This window comes from Sus scrofa, chromosome 1, assembly GCF_054392235.1.
Source record: "Sus scrofa isolate SSC_HxYL_T2T_F1_AM1 chromosome 1, Sscrofa_HxYL_maternal_Yorkshire_Landrace_v2.0, whole genome shotgun sequence".
In the NCBI taxonomy this organism is placed as follows: domain Eukaryota; kingdom Metazoa; phylum Chordata; class Mammalia; order Artiodactyla; family Suidae; genus Sus; species Sus scrofa.
The window spans coordinates 17,129,265-17,153,246 of NC_139383.1; the positions used below are offsets into that span (position 1 = coordinate 17,129,265).

Consider the following 23,982-nt stretch of genomic DNA (forward strand, 5'->3'; position numbering starts at 1 on the left):
GGCAGCACAGGTAGGGCTGGGTGTCTTCCAGCTGGGGTTGGAAGGGCTGAACTGCTTTACAAAAAGCTATGCTCCGAATGTGAGATCCTTATTCCAGCACACGATGTAAGTGGAGTCACTTCTAAAGAGTCTTCAATTGGAGCTCCTGTCATAGCACAGCAGTAATGAACCTGACTAGTAGTCAAGTGGATGTGGGTTCGATCCCTGGCCTTGCTCAATGGGCTAACGAACTGATGTTGCCATGAGCTGTGGTGTAGGTCAGATACAGCTCAGATCTGGTGTTGCTGTGGCTGTGGTGTAGGCTAGCAGCCACAGTTCTGATTCGACCCCCAGCCTAGGAACTTCCATATGCCGCAGGTGCGGCCCTAAAATCAAAATACATACATACATACATACATATATATATACATACACGGTCTTCAATAAAGCTGCAGAGAAAATAAACCTACCATACGCAGTGAAAAGCCATTTTTAAATCAGCAAGAAATTATAGCCTAAATGCCAACTTAATCTAGGACAAAGCGGCATGATCAAAGTTACTGAAATAAATGAAACACAAAATCAAGATATGTCATAACCTATCCTAATAGAAACGCAGTGGGGATTTTTTTTTTCCCCAATTCAGCTAATCAGAGAAAATAAACCAGCAGCTTGTAGAACGCTGTCATAACAGGAAAACGTCAGCAAAGGGGCAACTCGACATGACTACATTATACTAAGTAAATACCTGCAGGATAGGAGTTAAGCTGGTTTTTCTGTCAAGCCTTCCTTATCAAGATGAAAACTACTTTGAAAGTTCGAGTGAAAAGAGTCAGAAAAATAATTGAGTACTCTTGCTGAAATATGCTTCCATACAGCGTGGGCTGAAACAGAAGACAATCACTGGGCCTGAACAGACCTAGTCGAGATGCAAAATTCTCCCCACGCCACCCGCTGAGCAACTCAGGGCCCTTCACAGCTCTCTGAGCTCAGGTTCCTCATCTGCACAGTGAGCTGAACACCCACGATTCAGGAGAGTGAAGGAAGCAAGTCTGACAACAAGGACTTTTCGATCTTTAAAGCACCACTCCAGTCTGAGGACCATTTCAGACACCTGCTTAGGCTCTGCCATGGTTTTCCATTTCTAGAGCTATTTTCACGAGTAACAAATCTATCACGCTGTGGTCTGAAAGTGTCCAGCAATTTCCCTGTTGCCTGCCCATCAGTATAATGTGCAAATTCCTTCCGATCTACCTTTTACCTTAGAAGCCTCCCTTGGGCAACACCTACTTCCGTTGTCCTGTCACAATCTCTCACCTGACACCTATACTGCTCACAGACCCAAAGGTGCCACAATTCTGACCACTGGCTGTTCCTCCTTTCCCATATCTCTGTTGGGCAAACTCCTATTTATGCTTCAACACCCAGCTTGTGTCACTTCTTCCATGAAGCCCTCCCCTTCTCCCTATTTTTTCTCCTCGATACTCCTCAAGGCATGTGGAGGAACCTCTACTACCACAAATATATACGTGAAAATAATGAATCTGTATATCAGAGACTAGCCTAGTAGCTGTTAAGAAAAACTTTATGTCTCTGGCACACTCAATTTTTGAAAAGAAAAATTGAAAAATTACAATCTTAGTAAATAATCACAAAGTAAATGTTTTAGAACTTTTAATCGACAAGCTATGCTTTGCAAGAATATTCTTTGAAAGAATAAAAATATCCAGTAGAGTAAAATGTAATTTACCTGATCTTCGGAGATCTTCTGCCTACACAAAAACTATACATTTCAGAAAGGGCAGGAAGACACAACAAATAACCACTGTTCGTGAGCGCCTAGAGACAGAATTTTGATGGATTAGTTTGCTAACACAACACATACACATCCCAGAGTAAGTAACACCCCTCCGGCTCCCATGCTCTGGAGTGCCACCTGCTCTGGCTAGGCTTCTGGCTGGAGAATTAAAATGACGATGTGTATTAACAGATATTAAAAATGCAAATGTTCACAGTATTCCAGTCAGCAGAGTAGCAGACACCATTCTCTTTATAATCCAGTGGTTGTTGTTCTGGAACAGAAAGCGCTCTCTAAAGTGCCAGCAGAGACTCAGAGAGGTTAAGTGAATTACCTAAGGTCACACAGCTGCATGTTGGCAATGCCAGGACTCAAACAGAGGACTTCTGATTTGAATCCCAATGGTCTGTTCCGCTACACTGCCGCTTGTAATATTAAATATCTTGTTAAAGGCAAATTCACAGAAGAAACACGATTTCCAAAAAAAAAAGAAAAAGAAAATGTAGCTCTATGGGACCATATGATTGGCCTTTAAATGTCTGTGTCTTCAAATTGTGGTCCCTTGAATTTTATAAACATTAAAAAGTATAACTACACACAGGAAGTAAGTAGCTTAAACACCATAAAAACCGAGCTGCCCTCATTACAAGGTGCTGCAAAGGGCAGAGGGCTGGTAGAGCCAGGCCTGATGAGCTCACCCACCACCACCCCCTAAGCTTTCTAGCCAAACTGAAAAGGATGCATGTGTCTGTCAAGGAGGCAGGGGGCTCATTTTTTTTTTGCTCGGGAGACCTGGAAGAAACCAGGAGGCTAAGACCTAAACTGTGCCTTGCCCTGCACTCACTCAGGCAACTCAGGCAGATGGTGTCTGCCTGGCTTTGCCAGCAACTACATGATCCACCTGTATAAAGAAGTTCTCTCCAGAAAGAATGGCAGGGACTGGAAGCCAGGGACCTTTGCTGGGAGAGGCAGCAGAAAAAGAGGTGGCCTATGGGGAGACAGGATGGCCTTAGAAGCCATCCCACCCCCAAAAGTTTAGGAATTAAGTGGAAAACGGGTTTCAAATCCTCTAAAAAGAGTTACGTTCGAAATCAATTTCGCTGTTTGACAACTGTATTTAATGTTTAGAATGAAAGCGGTCAAGTATGACTTTGTCTCCAGCTAGACTTGCAAAACCATTGAGTTATTTACAACAAAATGAACACCAAGAGGGTGTAAAAAGTATATAGAAAAGTGACACAATAAAGGAAGTAGAAGAAAAGATAAGGTTAGGATATAAGGCCTTTCTAAGCATAAAATCAAGGGAAAATAATAAATGGAGGAAAAGTCAATGAGCATAAAGGAAAGATAAAAGAAACAGACTTGAAAAACTAAAGGGCAATAAAAAGCCATATTTGCATGTACGGTGAAGAACTAATACTCTTCGTCTCTAAAGAATTCTTAAAATTAATAAGAGAACACATCTACAGAGCAGGGAAATGGGAAAGGGTAAAACCGTAACTCCCAAAACATAGTCAAACTGTGCATTTCCACTAATATTCAGACAAATGTGAATTAGAGCTTAAAATATCACTTTTCACCAACTCAATGGGTGAGGAGTTTTGCAGGATTATATCCAGTGCTTATGAAATATGAGCAAAACAGACTATTGATGAAATATATCAAAATACATGGCAATTTGTACTAAAGGCATTTTTTATTATTTTTTTATGGGAACTGTACCTGCTCTGAGCAGATATAGTTTGTTTATTTATTTTTAATGATTTTTATTTTTTCCATTAGAGTTGGTTTATAGCGTTCTGTCAATTTTTACTGTACAACAAAGGGACCCAGCTAGACACACACACACACACGTATATATATGTACATTCTTTTTCTCACATTATTCTCCATCATGCTTCATCACAAGTGACTAGACCATATAGCAGGATCTCACTGCTTATCCACTCCAAATGCAATAGTTTGCATCTATTAACCCCAGACCCCTAGTCCATCCCACTCCCTCCCTCTCCCCCTTGGCAACCACAAGTCTGTTCTCCAAGTCCATGAGTTTCTTTTCTGTGGACAGGTTCATTTGTGCCGTATAGTAGATTCCAGATATAAGTGATATCATATGCTATTTGTCTTTCTCTAAAAGCATTAAAAAATAAAATAAAATAAAAATAAATAAAAGCATTTTTTAAATGAATGAACCCTTTAACCCAGCAATTCCAAGTCTAGGAATTTCTCTCACAGAAGTAGGGAAGTGTGCAAAATTTTAATATTCTTCACCACAGCTTTACGTAGAATCATGAAAAACTGGAAACAGGTTAAATTTCAAAAGGCCTTGCTAAAGGAATTACTGCATATTCCCAAGAAACTTTGACACCGTGGAAACCAATGTTAAAAAATCCATAAAGACATGGAATGCCATTTTACTACTGCTGAGTGAGGAAGCATATAACCAAACCAAAGCAGTTCTTATGAGCAAAGGAGTTAACATGCTTTTACTGTCTTCTTTGTGTTTTCTTCTTTTTTCCAGTTTTCTACAAGGAGCAAGTAATGGTTTTAATTATTAATTAAATGGTGTTTTAAAAACATTACACCAAGTCATTCTAATTATTTGCTGTCTTTATATCCAATTATTAAAAAAAACTTTGCCTGGAGTATTTGGACAATAGGGACAATTGGCCAGGAATTCTGACACCATTAAAATTGAAAACAATACAAGAATCTGCAATAACTATTTGAAGAAACTTTATACACAAGACCAATTATTTAACTTCCTTTGTTTATTAATAAACTTCACATTAGGTCAAATCTGTACATTCACAAATCTCCAAACAGCCTGCACTTCAATACTATGGACTGCAGAAATCAATAAAAACAGCCCTTTTTAAACTTTAATCAGGGAAGTGTGTGATTCTTAAGAAAAATCTAATGTTCTTAAATTTGAATAATCAAATTGGAGAATGTAAATTCAATTAAAAGAAATCTACAAAATGCTTAATAGCATAGAACTTTAGTGGGCTAGGCTGAACCCTCACTCATCTGTTTACAAGTACTAATTACGTTCCAAACACGCTACAGAGTAGACCCCGGCTACTCAGAGTGTGGTCCTCTGACTGCAGCACTGGTAACACTAGGAGCTTGTTGGTAACGCTGAATCTCAGGCTGCACCCCACACCTACTACACCCGAATCTACAGTTTAACAAATTCCCAGCTGATGTGAATGCACACTGAGGTCTGAAAAGAGCTGGTGTAGGGAAGCTGGAAGCTGGAGCTCCCCTGTGGCACAGCAGGTTAAGGATCTGGCATTGTCACTGCAATGGCTGGGGTCGCTGCTCGGGGTCACTGCTCGGGCTCGGGCTCCATCCCTGGCCCAGGAATTTCCACATGCAGCAGGCATAGCCCCCACAAAAGAGAGAGAGAGAGAGAGAAGCTGAAAGCTAAAGTGTTATAAGTTACAGCCAAATAAAAGATTATAGGTTAAGTTACACATCTCTAAATAGTACCACAAGAGGACTTGCTGCACACACAGAGCTATCCAGCCATCTGTCAACTACAGAGGTTCTCCAGTTCGGCTGCATATCAAAAGTACTTGGGGAACTTTACATAAATACAGATGCTCAGGCCCCACCCCCGACCAAATGAATGAAAATCAGTATTTTCCAAAGCTCCCCTGGTAACTCTACTGTGCAGCCAGATGTGAGACCCCCTGAACTGCCGGCAAAAACAGGGTCTTCACCAAATAGATCATCAGCCCAACCACAGCCAAGGAGACCTAATCCTGCCTCTACTGTCCTCCTGTAGCTTCCCAGAGGCCCCTGCTCCTCACTCTTTACAGTTATCCTAAGTCCTTCTCTGCCCCCCCAAGAGGAAAGCAGCCCCCCAGGGATGGGACAGTGCTATTAGTCATGCTACCTCCAGCACCCAGCGCATAACTGGAGTTTGATGAACATTTGTTCTCATTTGATAACTGCAGTTTGATGAACTTGAATAGATGCAAGAGAAGACAGAGAGCCAAGCCAAATGGGAAGGAGAGGGCATATGACAGCAACAGGAAAACACACGTTCTCTGATCCTTTAAGTCTCACTCGTGTGACGCTCCACTAAAGTACAGGCCTTGCAGGAAAGACCTACTCTGAAAAGAACAAAAAGTCACCTGTCATTCTGATATGGTGGCCAGGGAAAACCTGGCAAAAGGGAGCTATATTTTGAAACAGCAATGCAACATGCGATAAAAGAAATGAAACACAAAAATAGAAGCCTAGTAACCAAAGTATGTTCTAGGAGCTCCTCCCTATCTACACCTAACAATGTGCTCACACCCACACTTTCTCTGCTGGAGTTAGGTCACAAACAGAGTGACACTACTGTAACTGTGCACATTTTGAGATGCACAATTACAGAGCACACAGAACCTACACCCCTCTCCCCAGCCAGAAGAAACAGGGAAAGAGCAACACATGAGAACACCTGAATAAAGCCTTGTCCAAATGCGTTTGAAAAGTTCAAGCTACAAACTCATGAGTCTCAAAATGCTATCATTAAATGGTAGCCATAAATAGTCTTTCCTCGGGTGAAAAGGACAAGAAAAAGATAAAGGTTATGGATGCTAGCAAATATTTCCTTCTCAGAGTTCCCATCGTGGCGCAGTGGAAACCAATCCAACTAGGAACCTTGAGGTTTCGGGTTTGATCCCTGGACTCGCTCAGTGGGTTAAGGATCTGGCATTGTTGTGAGCTGTGTTGTAGGTCGCAGACGTGGCTCGGATCTGGCGTTGCTGTGGCTTGGCGTAGGCCGGTGGCTACAGCTCTGATTGGACCCCTAGCCTGGGAACCTCCATATGCCGCGGGTGTGGCTCTAAAAAGCAAAATATATATACATATATATATATATTTCCTTCTCCCTCCCTTTAATTTCTGGGAACCTCTTCATCTCACAGCATGACTAGAAGAACATAACCACAAGCATTTCAGGCTCCGTAAGGCCTTGGCTCTCTGCTGGGCAGGCAAATAAGAGCAGCCTTCTGAGCTGGGAAAAGCACGAGCAAAGAAAACAATACAACCTCAACCCTGTCATCTGCTAAAGCAAAATAAAGACACTGCACCATTTGGTTTTATATTTATGGAGAGTTCCAGAATCCTTTCCTCTATATGCACCCTCCTGTCCTACATAGCGCTTAGTTAGAGAGCAGCTTCTCTGGAAGGGCTCTGGAAATAACATATACATTTTCAGGAGGAATCAACATTAGCCCCATACGGCTTAAAGTGCATCCCACACGGAGGTTATGTCAACATCCTCGTCCTCCGGGCAGGTCTTCCACAGCGGAACTCCTCACTCGACCTGCTAAGAGGTGACCACACCGCAATCCCCAGGCCAGTCTGGCCAGACAGGAGATGCAAGCCTGACCCGGGCTGCCTCCTTCCTCAGCCCCGCCCTGGCTTCTCTGCCAATCGCCACTTTCTGTTTTCTTCCCGGCTGTGGTAAAAATAACTTCCTCTTGAAGTGTCTAAATCTGCATGTGATTTTACACACATTTTTTGGCACATTGTTAGTTGAAATCTGACACCAAAGAAGAATGGAGTCGGCAAGAAATCTGCAATCACATTTCTGTAAAACTCCAAGCAGATGAGTCAGTTCCACTGTGTTCTGACTACTGAGAAAATCCTTCCAGGCAAGATGCTGCATTCTAAGCACCATGTCAGTTCCTTCTGTCCTCGGCTTCTTACAGACTCAGCACAGCCTCCGAGATGGACACAAGCAGAGCAGAACGGCCCGTGCTATTTGCTGTGAACTGTGAGTGGCTTGTTGGCTGTGCATCTGAGAGTGGAGAGCGCATCCGACTATCCGAGACAAATGCGGCACCGAGAACTCAGCAAGACTTGGATGGAGACAAGCCCAAGACACAGCTCCAACAAGCTGCCCCTGGCTCCAAGCACCTGGCAAAACCACAACACGGGGCTGGATGTAACATGGTCATTTCCAAAGAAGACAGCTCAGAAGATGGTCACTTCTGACAGTGACCCCTCCCCACAAAGGAGGCTCACAGACCAAGGGAACTGGAAAATTCCTCAGTTCTACAGACCAGTGAAGGGCCACTGAGACAGACAAAAGTAATTAAGATGTATAAAGGAAGGAAATCATTTCATCTTTTCATATGCTTACTGGCCAGTTGGGTCTGCTCTTCTGTGAACTGCCTGCTCATATTCTTTGCCCATTTATCTCATGAATTCTCCTTTTCTTATGGATGTATTGATCTTTTAAGTGCCTGCATATGAATATCATTTCCTACAGAAACATCTATCTCCAATCGTTTTGTTTATAAGGTGTTATTATTCAGAGGTTTCACTTTAACGTCATTTTTTTTTCTTTTCTTTCATTTATCACTTGTGCTTTCTGTGTCTGAAGGTAACTTCAGACGAGGAGCGACTGGAAGATAGCTGCTCTCTTTTTCTGGACAAGATCTGTGCAGGAGAGGGTTACTGTCATCTTCATAGCTTCAATTTTTTGAAAGATGATGAAGTCCAGTAGACTGTTCTACGTCGCTCACAGAAGAACTAGCAAAAGCAGAGAGAAGCCACAAAGTCGCCTGCCCCAGCCACTGGAGCTGTCCACAATAGAGGGGGGTGACCAGCAGCAGGCAGCTGGGGTTTGTGAGACTCCTCTGTGAATAACACAGCTGTCTTCTGTTTCTTCCGTCTTCTTTCTCCTGAACACACCACACTGTGAGTCTCTGAATTCTAGAAAGCCAGGACTTACTCTGCTTCCTCTCTCTTCGCCTTCCTAGGGACACTCAGCTTCCCACAATTTCTGGAGCAAGGGCCTCTCCTTACTGTCCAGACAGGCTGGGCCAAACTGGTGATGGTGGGGGAAAGGGCAGCTAGTTTTAATTAAGACCAAATCAAACCAAACCAATGATTAAGATTTTGAAAATGATGGCCTGAAATGTTTTTACACAGTCTACTCGCCTTAGTCACTTGACTATTGCAATCTTTTAATAAACATTTGGCTCCAAAGGCATTACCTTACATTTTCCGTTGCTACAGTTAAATAGCTTATCTCTTTCAACACATGATTTTAAGCATAGATGGGACCTTAGGAAGCACTGAATTCAGTGATTCTAAGAGAGAAGAGGGCACTCATCCCTGGGCTAGATATAAAAATCCCCCAGAGAGCTTCTTTAAAGAACCCCAGAGCCACCCTCATTCTCCCTCTTCTGGCCCCTGGGACATATTCCCGCACAGACCATCACGACCACATGGAAACACGGCTACTGATGGGGTCCTAGGGAAGCAGACAACTGAGAATCATGGACCCAATCAAATGTCTTCATTTTGGAGGTAAAGAAACTTAAACTTAGGGGCCTCACGTGACTTAACAGCACTGACCACTGAACCATTTGAGGACTCCGTCCAGATTCAGGTCCACTGCCCCTTCCACCAACCTGCACAGCTTTGCCTCACAGTTCTGCTTCTCCTGTGAGAAGGCATCTGTGTCAAACAGCCTACATGTCAAAGCAGGAAGTTCTGTGCTGGAGTTGCAAGGTCAGAGTTTCCCTAGACAAACTTTAACTTTATATTAAATAAGGTAAATTTCCTTCTCAAGGAACTGGGTGACCAGCCACACCAGATAGTAATGGCCCTGTGGCTCTGACCTGCCCCAACACCCATCAGAGGCTGAGCAGGTCAAGGCAACACAAAGAAGCAGAAATGGAAAACAGAAGCCAGTTCACCAGCCTTTTGACAAAGACACCATCTGCCACTTTGGTTCACTTCTCTTGCCCTGACTTCCCATGGAAGGGAAATGAGACCCAGAGAAAAGACAGTGGCCAGATCACAGGGCACGGTAGTCCCATCACAAGTGGAAGGAGCTCTAGCAGCTGTACCAGGGTGTGACTGGTACTATGGTCATTTGAAAGTGTCTGATTTATGTGAATCACTGGTCCAGTCCTAGAAGAGCTGACGGCTGCAGAGAGTGAGCCGCGCCATACTTCCTCTGTACAACTGTTTCTATGAAAGAGGGGGAGACATGTGGATAAATTCAAAACAGAGCAAAATAAGATATACAAAGAAAGTTTGTTTTAGGAGTTCCCGTTGTAGCTCAGTGGAAATGAATCTGACTAGCAACCATGAGGACACAGGTTCGATCCCTGGCCTTGCTCAGTGGGTTAAGGATCTGACATTGCTGTGAGCTGTGGTGTAGGTTGAAGACACGGCTCGGATCTGATGTTGCTGTGGCTGTGGTATAGGCTGGTGGCTGTGGCTCTGATTCTACCCTTAGCCTGGGAACCTCCAAAGGCCATGAGTGCGGCCCTAAAAAAGCAAAGAAAAAAAAATAGAAAGTGTGTTTGAAAGACTGTTTGCAGGAAACAAAAGAGAGGATAAGAAGCAGAAAGGTTCGTGTGTAGATAATTAATGGGGCAAACGATGGGAGCTTGTCAGCCACTGAAGAGACCTTGCCAGTCTAAGGGTGATGGTGGCCAGATAAGCCACAAAAATACTGGTTATTTCTTATTTCTTTCAGATGGAAACCAAGCCATGAGTGAATGTGCACACTCCATGAGTATGTGTTTGTACCAATGTGTCTGCACGTGCACATGCCAGAAGAAAAGGGGATCTGAGAGGAGCAAAGAAGAAGGTGAGAAGATTGGCATTTGTTGAATTCAAATGCCAGGCCAAGAGCTAGATAAGTACTTTACCGAATAGCAATTATTAATGCCATCATCTAGCTCACAGCACCTGAGGGTCAGAGAAGTGAAGAGAACTGCCCCAGCTCTCCCATCCACACCCAGAGCTCTGCTGTAAAGCCTGTCCTCCTCCTAGTATCTGAGGCTTCTGGCTCCCAGAAACCTTCAGTGACTCTCTGCTGAATGACTGAACAAAGGTGTTTATACATTTCAGAATACTTTCACTTTTATTTTCATCAAGACTATGAAAGTCATATCGCTGACCTAGAAAAAAAAAATCAATGGTATTTCCAGAAATGACAGTATAGTTAAATGTAAGTGGTTATTTAAATAACCCATTAACGAATGAACTAAGAATTACTTAATCCAGGCCACGACCTAAGGTTATTTCTGTATCTTTCATTAAACAAGGGTCAGTGGGTGATCCCTGGCCTCACTCACTGGGTTAAGGATCCGGCATTGCTATGAGTTGCGGCATAGGCTGGCAGCTGCAGCTCTGATTCAACCCCAAACCCAGGAACTTCCACGTGCTGCAGATATGGCCTTAAAAAAAAATTGGGGGTGGGGCGGGGAGGAGTCAATGGGTTTGTGCATTGAACCTTAATCTTATGATCTATCACTTCGCCATTAGAGGTTAAAATTCAATCACTATCTTAAAAGCCACATCATCTTATGGTCTCATCTCCTTAAAGACTCAAAGTCATGCTTGAAATGGACTAGCTTATTTAACACAAATTGCTAACTAAGGAAGATACTGACCTAGAGCAAGAAATAAACTGCTATTCCATAAACTCCCAAAACAATGGGTTCAGGGTTCAGCAAAGCGATAAGAAATAAGAAGTTTACATTCTAACATACAGCCAAATCGGTAGATTGACCTCAGGGTTTGTTTTTGTTGTTCGCTTTTTTTAGGACCGCACTTGCAGCATATGGAAGTTACAGACTTGGTGTCGAATTGGAGCTACAGCTACCAGCATATGCCACAGCCACAGCAACGACAATCTAAGCCACATCTGCGACCTACAGTCAAATGCAGGATCCTTAACCCACTGAACAAGGCCAAGGATCAAACCCTCATCTTCATGGATACTAGTCAGGTTCATTACTGCTGAGCCACAACAGGAACTCCCGACCTCAGGTATTCTTAATTACGGGGAAAGCTCTATAACATAATTCCAAATCCCCACAGGTAAGAGGTGCACAATTATCCCTGTGCAGAGAAGGAAATGTTCATAGAACTGTATGTCACAGTGGTTTTAATATCTTTGATTGCAAGAGAGAGATGGGTTATAGACATCACCTGGGTTGGGTCTTTCCTCTACATTCTCTCCTTAAAATAAGGACAAAATAAAACAGAATATGGAACACGAGTAAAGAACAGTCAGCTTGGCAAATATACTGCATCAATAGATACTTCCTAAGGGTTTGTGCAGAACACCCAGGAGAGGTGTCAGGATTGAGATAGAAAGTATTGAATAAGCTTCCTCCTTTCAAGGAGCTTGCCCACAAATTATCACAATACAAGGTAGAATGTCAAAACTTCAAAAGTGATCATGAAATAAACACTACAGGAGTTCAGAGATCATCACTGGAATCTGACCTTCCTAAACCATCAGCAAAGAGGCAACAGCAAATGCTGGAGAGGATGGGGAGAAAATGGAACCCTCATACACTGTTGGTGGGAATATAAATTGGTACAACCACTATGGAAAACATTATGGAGGTATTCTTAGAAAACTAAAGTACCACTCTTGGGCATATATCTGGAGAAAACTTTCCTTGAAAAAGATACATGCACCCATATGTTCACTGCAGCACTACTCACAATAGCCAAGACATGGAAACAATCTAAATGTCCACTGACGGTTGAATGTATTAAGAAGATGTGGTATATATACACAATGGAGTACTACTCAGCCATTAAAAATAATAACACTAATGCCATTTGCAGCAACATGGGTGGAACTAGAGACTCTCATACTAAGTTAAGTAAATCAGAAGGAGAAAGACAAATACCATATGGTATCACCTACATCTGGAATCTAATACACGGCACAAATGAAGCTTTCCACAGAAAAGAAACTCATGAACTTGGAGAAGAGACTTGTAGTTATAATCTTAATAATCTTCCGGGGGCGGGGGGGATGGACTGGGAAGCTGGGGTTAACAGATGCAAACCATTGCATTTGGAGTAGATAAGCAATGAGATCCTGCTGTGAAGCACAGAGAACTATATCCAGTCACATATCATGATGGAACATGATGGAGGATAATGTGGGAAAAAGACTAAATATGTATGTATGTGTGTGTGTGTGTATGGCTGGGTCACTCTCCTGTACAGTAAAAATTTAGAGAACACTATAAATCAACTATAATGGAAAAAATTTAAAAAATCATCTAAAAAAAAAAAGGAGGAAGTAGAGGCAGGTAGTGAGACAAGAAAAATGAGCCAGTGGCTACCTGTGGGAAATGACAGACACCTGCTCTAATACCTGAAACAGACCAAGAGGTACATCACACCCTCAACACTAAACTGCTATCTGGCTCCCCAGTAACTTTTTTTTTAATGGCCACACCCATGGCATATGGAAGTTCCCAGGCCAGGGATATAATCCAACTTGCAGTTGCAGCATAGGATCCTTAACTCACTGTGCCAGGCTGGGGATTGAACCCAAGGCACCACAGAGACAATGCCGGATCCTTAACCCGCTGTGCAACAGTAGGAACGCCTCCCTAGTAATTTTTAATAGGAGAGTCTTAAAAATTATTCAAATTGAGGCTCTACCAGGCAGTGTGGAATTGACTGTACCTATTTTAAAGCTCCCTATTTTAATTGCACATATTTTGAAAACCTACTAAAAAATTTCTAACACTTTTGGAAAAAGAGTATTTCTTTCTAAAATTCCTAACTTGCTTTACCAAAGAGAAATATACACAGGAAATATTGTTCCTAGGTATTTGTCCTGTGTACTATAACCACGATGTGAATAAAAATGAACTGCATATGAACTACGGTGTTATAAGAATGCTCAGGATTTCTTTGGTAGCCTCATAGTACCTTGTATAAGAAACACAACATACCCAAATGTTTACCCCTGCTGAGCTCATCAGCTCCATTCTAATGGACAAATACAAAGACAGAATACTCATATCCACTGTACTATAATCTGCTGTTCAAGACTGGCTACATTCATATTCCATATATAAGTCACAATAATCTTTGTAACATCTATAAAATAGATAAGGACTAGCTATTTATGAATGTTCATACATTATAGCTAAATACAAAGTGTTTACTACTCAAAGTCATCCATAACTGTAAAATAAGAACCCCAAGATTCTTCTAAAGAAGTCTTTGTGTTCAATCAGTTGCTAGGAATTTATTTAGGTTTCACTCTATACCCAGACACTATACTTAAAACTCAAAATGAAAACGGCAACTCAATGCAAAAATGGGCAAAGGGTGTGAATAAAGAGTTTTCCAAAGAAGATACACAAATGGCCAACAAGCACAGAAAAAGATGTTCCAAATCACTGATCACAGGAAAATGCTAAAAAGAAAAAAAGACACAATAAGATACCACTCCACACCCATTAAGATGCCCACGATCAAAATAATGGAAAGTAACAATTGCGGGTAAGGTTGTAGAGAAACTGGAACTCATACATTGCTGGTGGGGATGTACAATGGTGCAGCCACTGCAAAAAACAGGGTGGCAGTTCCTCAATAGATTAAACACAGAATTGTCATATGGCCTAGCAATTCACTCCTAGGTATATATCTCAAAGAAGAGAAAACAGGTGTTCACACAAAGACTTATATACAAAAGTTCACAGCAGCACTATGCACAACAGCCAAAAGATAGAAAAATCTGAAATGTTGAGAAATGGATAAATGGATAAACAAAATGTGGTATATCCATACAATAGAATATTAGCCATAAAAACGAATGAAGTACTGATCCATGCCACAATATGAACCCTGAAAACAATATGCTAAGTAAAAGAAGCCAGTCATAGAGGACTTCATATGATATGATTCCATATCTATGAAAAATCCAGAAAAGGCAAATCTATACAGAACGAATAAAAATTAATTCCTAGGGCTGGGAACATGGAGGAAGAGTGAGCTGATAGCTGAGGGGAATTAGGTTTCCCTTTTTGGTGATGAAAATGTTCTAGAAATAACTACAGCAATGGTTTCACTTATCTAGGAGTATACTAAAAACTAGTAAAAGCAATTAAACTATTAACAACTTTATGAGTTCCTACTGTGGTTCAGTGGGTTACAAATCTGACAGAGTATCCATGAGGATGTGGGTTCGATCCCTGGCCTCGTTCAGTGGGTTAAGGATCCAATGTTACCATGAGCTGAGGTGTAGGTCTCAGGCGCAGCTCGGATCTGGTACTGCTTTGGATGTGGTGTAGGCCAGCAGCTGCAGCTCCAACTCCCAACCCCTAGCCTGGGAACTTCCATATGCCACAGGTGCAGCCCTAAAAAGCAAAATAAATAAATAAATAAAACAAAAACTTTAAGTGGGTGAATTGTACGGTTTGTGAATTATATCTCAATACAGCTGTTTAAAAAATTAATGGCATATTCTGAAATGCGCTTCATTTGGAATTTTTTGCATGAGAATTGCTACTTTCTTTTGACTTTTCCAACTAAGAATTTTTGGTGAGATGCTAGTGTTTCTGCCGCCATTTCTGATAAGTAAAAGTTTATATATATCACGGTTGCTTAAAGCTGAGTTTCTACAATAAAAATAAACATAGGTAAGACAAAATTTATCTGGGGTCAAGTCTTACTTCTTTCGCCTCGCCCCCCCCCCAAAAAAAAGCAAGTGACAACTTCTAATAATTCCAACAGCTACAGTTTGTCACATGTGACGCCTTTTTGCTCTCCATCACTGATCCCCTTCAGTACAGCTGCAGGGCAAGCTACAGTTTCTGCTTCCACAGCTTCCCTCTGGGGAAGCAAAAGATACTATTTCTTTGGGGACTCAAAAAACTTGAGGACTTTCATGCTAGTTTCTCAAATACCATAACCAACCAGTGTTTTAAATCTGGATTGATGACAGGGAATTTGAAGAAAGACAGTATCCAGATAATACATATTTATCTGTATTTTAAAACAATCCATACTAAGATGAGTCCACATTAAAAATAGTTTACAAGACAGAATGCTTCTCACTATTCATGCTGCGAGTTTACAGAACAGTCTGAATTCCACTTTCTGCCTTCCTCTAATTCAGTGCTACTGTGTCCCCAACCAACCCTATAAGATCAATGTGCAGCAATGAACAAGAATGTTATTTTCTTTTTATGTCGACAACTTCTATTGGTAACATCGTATTTTATGCATTCATTTCCTAGATTGCTGTCTGGGGCCTGGAGTACTACATTTAAATCATATGTGACATGCAGGAAAATTAATTTGACTTTTAAGGTTCTAGAGAAACTATTTTGTAACAAATCTGGACCTCTATGTTCACATTTTCCTTTAAATTCATTTAAACTAAGAGCATTTCAAATTCAATAAAGTTACATCTTTTTATCTCATTTTTGACTCAAAATTGCCATGCTCAAGATTGGTAATTCTGAAAACAAAAGTAATCTATCTTCATTTAAAACGGCGTAAGTTAAAAATGGAAAGGAAAGCCTATCAACTTGAGATCGATCCAACACATTCAGCTCCCCTAAAGGCTAAATCACATATCCGAGGCTTGATGATAAATCATTAGAGTTTGCTGGGTGTGTAGGATCAGTAGTAAGCCATCTGGCTTACTCAGTTTACATCAGTGTAATGAGTGTTATTCCAAGTTTTTGATATTTCCACAGCTCATAAGTAATGAGGCTACTGGCAGAGGCTGCATCATAATCTAATTTCTGGGGGAGATTTTATTTGATTTTGGTTGGTTTTCCATAGCAAATCAAAGTCTGAATGCCACTTCAAAATAAATGAAATAATTTCACTGAACTGGAAAGACTCGGTCTCCAAGTACGGCAATTTGCTCCATTCGTCTATCTACCCCGCTGCACGTTTGTGCTCTCTGCCCTCCACTCATTACAAGGAGGAAAAAAATCAAGACAACAGTTAAATCCCCACATAACTTTCCTCCCCCTTACTCTCCTTTTTTTAAAAATTTGTTGCAGCAGAAAACATCTTTCAAAAGAACACTGGGCCCTTGCCCAAAGTGACTAGAAAGAAGAGGCTATCGGACCCTAGTTCCCATGAGAAGAGTAAGCATCCCTACTGACTCCTTTCCCTTTTTTTTCCCCCACACTGTGCTTTCTGGTTGCCCCCCTTCACCTCATCCCGTGCATCTCCGAAACTCAGAAAGTCAAAAGCCAGCTGGGGCAGCAGCTGTTGGCTGGTCCTTCCCTTGAAACAATGAGGCTTAAGTAGCAAAGCAAGTACATTTTTAAAAGTTGAAGTGTAAATAATGAAACCACGTCCATTACTTTAAAAATACTTTACAGGAATTCTCCTGTGGCACAGTGGGTTAAGGATGCAGTTGTTCGGGTTGCTGCTGTGACACGGGTTTGATCCCTGGCCCAGGAACTTCCAGATGCCATGGAGGCAGCCAAAAATAAATAAATAAATAAATAAAACACTTTATAAACCTCTCTCTCCCTCACCACCCCCCCTTCAAATACCCGGGCAACTTCATGAAAGCCATATCTGACTCCAGAACAATGTTCTAGAAGTGAAGCCAGCATCAGAATCACCTGGAAGACTTGCTGAAACGGACTGCTGGGCCCCATCCCCAGGCTCTTTCATTGAGTAGGTCTGGGATGAGACCCGAGAATATGTATTTAGTTGCTGCTATGGATCAGATGCATTTGCAACAAGTGTCCAGGTGAGGCTGGTGCTGTAGGTCCATGGACCACATATTAAGAACCTTGGGCCTAGACAGAGAACTGCTAAAGAAAGAGAGAAAGAAATTAGGAGTTTAAGATTCCAATCCCAGTTGCGTTGCTCTGGGAGAGGTGAGCTCCCTAGTTCACGGAGGCAGCGCTGGGGAGATGACTACAGGAAGGCAGAGTTGGGAGCCAGCCAGCTGCTTGAATTATTTCCGTTCTCTACTGGCCCCTCAAGATACACAGAGTGAAATTATGGAGATTATCAAGAAAAGGGAAGTGAAATTATGGAAATAAAAATTACCACTTTTTGCCAGTCAACTCTTTAGATTCCCACTCACATCATGGCTCTATTTCCATTTTCTCTTAAACTGATGGGAGTGCTAATGTAACAGGCACTTGATTCGGCCAGATGTGGTGGATTCAAGTCTAGCCTTACTCACTATGTGTCCTTCAGCAAGTCAGGGAAATTCTTTGCCCCTACTCCTGCCATATCAAAGTGGGAATAATAGCTGCACCCACATTGCTGTGCTAAGACAATTTCATCCTGGACTGCACTGACTGGCACATACACAATGTTAGCTTTTCTGGTAAAGGAGCCTATTTCTTTCAACATGTTAAATATCACGCTACCTATCTGATACAAGAGGTGCAGTCATTACTTCAACAAATATGTATTTAGTTGCTACTATGGATCAGATGTATTACACAAGTATACTAAAAATTATATCCATTCAAGACAAATATTGCTATAAATATTATTTTGATATGGAAAATGTTGACTTTATCTGAACTTAATTTAAGAAAAATACTTGCCTCCAAAATTGGCTACCTAGGAAAATTGAGAGGATGTGTTACTAACCACAAATTTTGTTTTCACAGACACTAAAATAATAGAATGGAGGAAACAAGGGGAAAGTAATTCTGCGGATACCGTGGCCTTATATTATTAAGGGTGTATTTTAGACCCTCTTAAAGACCACAAGCCCACTTTTCCTGAAAATCATTATGTTTATGCAGCAAAACAACAGGGAACGAATTTAGCCAACGGTATCCTATTTTCAGTTCACAATGATGTCATTTTTTAATTTGTCACATCAGTCAGAAACTTAATGACGAGTTAGTAATAGGAACAATGTTCAATCCTTCAGTTCTTCCTAGTTCCCTGAGTGACGGCTCTGAACTCACTCTTCTACCAACTGAGCCCCTAAATTTATCAGGCCTCATTTTTTTGAAATACATAACAAGAGCACTAAATTCTGGATACCTCGTGTATGGGGCTGAATTTTCAAAAGTGAACCTGGAAGGTGTTGAGGTTTCTTGATTTTATCCTCACCACGTGCCTTCGTGCCTTCCTCCTCCCGGATTTCCCAGCCCCAAGGAGATCAGAACCACAACTTGTGAAGAGCTGGGTGGAGGTTCTACTGGAGACAATCTAGTCCAGCCACCAATTTTACCCATGAAAAAGCCGAGGTCCATGTAGTCCCAGTGCGCCGCCCAAAGCCAAGTGCTCTGGAGGACACCACAGACCCCTGCCTTCCCCATCCCATCCCCAGGGCTTTCCCTACAGCACTGGCCTCCATTGTTTGCTTAAAAAGAACCTCAACAAAAAATTATCAGAATTTATGGAGAAAGACTCCTGAGCTTCCAAATCACTTCTCTCTCTGTGCAGTTAATGGTGATTGTTTGCAGTGGTTACAGTGACTGTGTGGCACCAGCAGGTACGGGAGACTTCCAAATTCAAAACTCGGAAAGAAGAGAGTTGACTCCTCAACAAAAGTGCATATGACCCTAAATCCTCAAAGAAGTGAGATGCTAAGGACTGTGCTTTGGAAATCTACTTGGGCAATTTCTCCTTTAATTTTCCCTCAAGCATCTTACAAAATCGTAGTTCCCCCCAAAGTTTCTACTGAAAGAGATGTGTAACTTTTAAAATCTGAGCTTCTCTACAAGGAAAAGAGCATTATTTTACCTGCGTGTAATTTCAAAATGCTCTAACACACCTGTCACCTTGCTGAAGTGGTTTTCTTCCTTTGAAAACGATCTGCTACCTAGACCTGTCGCTTCTGCGACCAAAGGACTTTGGGGATGAGGGTGGCAGCCTCCAGCCCCGGGAGTCGAGTCGTTTGGCCCATTCAGGTTCCAATGCTCCGGGGGCTTCCCTCTGCACATTCGCTGCAGTCACGCAGATGCCAGAAGTTTGCCAGGGCTCAGGTTTATCCCCCTTGGCCATCTGCGGTTAGCTGGAGCCCTCCCAGCCTCTTCTCCCCGCCCCCGCAAGAATCTTCCGTCAACAGACTCGGGAGATGTGCAGGCTCCCTTAGCCAGGGCGCGGGAGCCAGCACCGCACCGGGGACGCGGAGGACACTCGCCGCGCCTTGGCACCGCTCTCCCCGCGCCAGGACCACCGAGCTGCGGGTCACACCCTTTCTCGGAGCCGCTCTTTTCTCTCTTCCCACAACCCCTTCCTTACCTCTGCCAAAAAGAGGCGGCCTCGCTCCTAATAAACCGAGCACAACCCCCCAAAAAGTTTAGACTTGAGACACAGCGCTGAGGATCTTTCGGCCGAAGCAGGAGACACTGCTGGCCAGGCCGACCCACACCCCGGTCCCCCGGTCTCCGCGTCTCACTCTCTGCGGGGAGCACGGCGGACAGGGACTGGCCAAGCACAAGCCAGCTAGGCCAGCAGGCAGGGGATCAGGTGGGGCAGAATTCGCAGAACCGACCGTAGGGAGGAGCTAATCCCACCCGCTCGACCCGACCGACTGCTGGCCGGGATGGGGCTGTGGTCACTAAACAATGACAGGGAAGAGCTGTCCCTAACCCCTCTCCGCCAGGCCTGAATATACACACACTCATACACACCCACAAACTCACACGCCTGCACTCCGTCCCGGACCGTGGCGGAAGCGGGGGAAGGTATGCAGCGCCCCGCCCCGGGGTACCTGCCCGGCACGTCAAGCCCGCGGCGCCCCAGCCTCGGCGCAGACAGACGGACACGCAGGAGGCAGTAGGCGCTCGGGGCCGCCGCACGAATGCTCGCGGGCGTCCCACCTGGGGAGCCCCGGGCAGGCGGCGGCAGAGGCAGCTCCAAGTGCCCCGCGAGCCCCCACTGCCCTCCCCCCCCCCCCCGCACAACTTCGCGCCGCCGGCGCCGCCCTCGCGCCCGCCTCCCCTCCTTACCCAAATACTGCCGCAGGTCGAGCAGGAAGCGCGGGGGTCCCCCGCCGAGCTGATAGAAGAGGGAGCCCAGGCAGAAGACCAGCAGGGTGGCCATGCAGAAACCGTAGTCCCGGAGGGAGAAGCGCAGGAAAGGCAGCAGGGAGACCCAGCGCTTCCAGCTGCCCAGGCCGGGCGGGGCGCCCCCCAGAGGGGCCCCATGGGGCCAGGGATCCGCGCCGCCGCCGCCGGGATGCTGCTGCTGCTGCTTCTTCTTCATCGCCTGCTCCGCCGCCTCGCACAGCCTGCCCGTGCCAGGAAAAGGTCACCCATCCGCCTGCGAGGAGGAGAGCCCGGCCGGCCGGCTGCACATGGGCAGGGCCGCGCCGAGGGCAGCCCGGGTGGGGGCGGGGAGGGGCCGAAGTTGCCGGGCTCAGGAGACTTTCCTCGGCATGGTCCCCGCCGCCGCGGCCCGAGCGGCCGAGGTGCCCGGCCCCGGCTCGGCGGCGCTGCCCGCGCCCGGCCCGCGCCCGCTAGCGCCCCCGCGCCCCGCGCCCCGCCGCGCCTCGGGCTCGCTCGCGGCCGCCGGGGCTCGCCTCCAGCGCCAGCGTGGACCCCCCGGCTTTGTGTCTGTCGGTCTCAGCGTGTTTTGTCCCGGTTCAGGCTCCTCTAAAAAACGGCAGGGAGGAACGGGAGGCGGACACCACCCCCTCGCTCCACCTCCTTGACAGGGGTTTTCCTCCTTCTCCTCCCCTTTCTCCCTCCGGCTCTCCGCGGCTCTCTCCTCCCTCTCCCCTCCCTCTCTCCGCTCGGGTCTCCGAGGTTCGGTCGGGTGTCACGTTACTGCCTCTGCCTGGAGGGGGGCGCGGGGGCGGCGATTATTCGCTACAAGGAAGAAAGTTTCAGGGTGTTTTTTTGCTTCCCCTTTTCTCCACAATCTGGCCTCAGTTCCTGCGCCACCAGCGACCTCTTGGGGGCCCCGCTGACTTCCCTCTCGTAAACAGTCACCGGCAGGAAGAAGCACGACTTCTTTTAGTACGATATGGTTGGGGTTGTTTTGTTGTGTGGTTTGGGGTTTGCGGGGTTTTGTTTTGGGGTTTTTCTTTTTCCATTTCAGAAACTTGATTCGCCCTCTGTATCCCTTAACTGCTTACTAAAGGCCGATAAAAAAAAAAAGGTACTGGGGTCCAAGACGTTGCTAAGATGGTAAAAGAGCAAGTGGTGTAAATTAGACGCAACATGCCCCATAGGGCCCGGCTCATCGTCCCAACTCCTGGAAGAGAAACAGCAGAAGACGCTCGCTTCTCGCTCGGCCTCGCTCCACAGCTGCTCATCCACGCAGCGACCAGAGGTGCAAGGCGGGGTGGGGGGCTGTTTCAGAGCGGACTCAAGGAAGTCCTTCCTCTCACAGACCCGAAGGGGAGGGAGACCTTACACACTCATTTCATCGCTGCCTCCCTGCCTTCGAAGGGAAACTTCTGGATCTGAAAGAGCAGCTTCCTGACAGAAAAGCTGCATCACAGGTCTGCTGGCGGGGGTGGGTGATGCACGAAAGGGCTGCCGTCATCAGCCCACCTGCAGTGAGAGTAATTTATTGCTAGATATAGAAGCTGTGCTACCGCAGGCTTAAGTGACTTGCCAAAGTCATGCAGCCAGCAGGAGCTGGGTGGAGAGCCACACTCAAATCGGTTTGACCCTCAAGCCAACAATACTATCTCCAGCCAGAGCGCTTTTCCTCATAATTTGCATGGTGATTGGAGGATGGGATATAACTCATTTAGCCCAGGCCTCCTGGTGAAACAGAAATGGACAGATTGGGTTTCCATCTTCTCTATCTCCCAATTCCTATTCACTTTGTACAGTCTGACAACCGGATTAAAGGAAGACTCAGGAGCCAGGGACCTCTACGAGTCTAAGACTGTTATCCTGAAAACCTTCAAGTTGGGTATCTGAGGAAGTTGCTATGAAAAATTAGGGAATAGGATCCCGAGATCAAGGGTTTACAATTGAAAAATAAGACAGTTTAGCCATCATGCATACATGAGTATCTCTGCTTCCTGATTTGAATGGTGAAGAAGACACAGAGATCATAAGCCGGAGACAGTTGTAGATGAAGCGGGTAGTGTCACACACGTCCACACACACACACACACTCTGGTTCCCAATTTGATGCTGTCCTGGCCTACTGTCTCACCAACAGGAAGGCTGCTTTGGGGCCCCCCAAAAAGGGAAAGCCCTTTGTTCCGTCCCAGAAAATCCTAAATAGAGTGTTAATGGTTTGTTTCACATGGACTCCATGAATCAGAGATTTATTTGGATTAATATGCACATTTTAGAAATGTGAATGCCCCTGAGAGAATTAAGCCAATCAGTCATTGCCCATTTAAGTGAATTACTTTAATCAGCATCCTGAGTAGCCCAGAATAGGCTCCCATTGAATAATTTTTGAGTTAATGAAGAGGGACTAGGCGATGGGAGGTGCAAAGCAATTTTCATAATGTCTGACCACCTTTGACAAACTGGACCTGGCCCTGAGGCCTGGCCCTACCATCTCAATGTTTGTCATTAGATGTTGGATAATGTTCAAGACCCTCTGTGCTCATGAGGCCCACCTGGAACTCGAGACTCCTCTCACAGAATGCATTAGGAAACCCCTGAATTTTTTCTCCTAAGGAAAGGTATCTGAGTAAGAGCGAGGTTATAACAGGGAGATGGAGCAGGAGAAAGGGAAAAAATCTCTTTTAAAAAGTAAGTAAAGGAGTTCCCATTGTGGCTCAGTGGTTAACAAATCCGACTAGGAACCATGAGGTTGCAGGTTCGATCCCTGGTCCCGCTCAGTGGGTTGAGGATCCGGCGTTGCTATGGCTGTGGCGTAGGCCGGCAGCTCCAGCTCCAGTTTGACCCCTAGCCCGGGAACTTCCATATGCTGCAGTGTGGCCTTAAAAAGGAAAAAAAAAAAAAAAAAAAAAAAAAGGTAAATAAAAATGAGAATGAGAGTTTGAAAAAAAGTGAAAAAGTCATGAGGAAAGTACAAGACAGCAAGGTTTGGCTTAGATTTAGCTGTGACATGAAGAATTTTACAGGGAGAAAAAGCAAGTCGGTTTTTCAAAGATGGTATTAATGGACTAACCACCTAATAAGACTCAGAAGGAAAAGATACCAAGATACAAACTAGTTCCACATGGAGAAATGTTCAAAGTGCTTTGTATTTTCACCCCACGAAATCTTAGGTAAAACTTTGTTCTTTGAAATCCTATAAACATTCCATCAGAAAAAAAGAAAAAAAAAAAAAAACCCTTTCAATTTAAAGTACATATACTGATGAGGAGTTCCCCGGTGGTCTAGTGGTTAGGACTCATTCTTTCAGCATTATGGCCTGGGAACGGAGATTCCCACACCAAGCAGCTGCACACCTTGGCCAAAAACCAAAACTTTACTTCTGATATCTTTACTCAAAGCCAGTTAATAAATCAACTAATTAGAGGAATTTGTGAGCCATATTTATTATTA

The 23,982-nt window shown here is 44.4% G+C and overlaps 1 protein-coding gene across 6 annotated transcripts in view; it reads right to left on the bottom strand.

Annotated features, from left to right (window-relative positions):
* Positions 1-23,982, bottom strand: part of UST (uronyl 2-sulfotransferase) — a 439,470-nt gene that overhangs the window by 276,287 nt on the left and 139,201 nt on the right. For 2 of the 6 annotated variants that reach the window (XR_014844857.1, XR_014844856.1), the window contains exon 1: positions 20,497-20,799. The exons of 1 other annotated variant lie outside the window; for it this stretch is intronic. Coding sequence is in view for 2 of the 5 variants with exons in the window: in XM_021086988.2 (XP_020942647.1) it covers positions 20,497-20,752 (256 nt within the window). In the remaining 3 variants the exon portion in view is untranslated. Of the gene's footprint in view, positions 1-20,190; positions 20,400-20,496; positions 21,114-23,982 lie in introns of those variants that run through there. 3 more of the 6 variants (XM_021086988.2, XM_021087004.2, XM_085024125.1) reach the window with 2 other exon arrangements.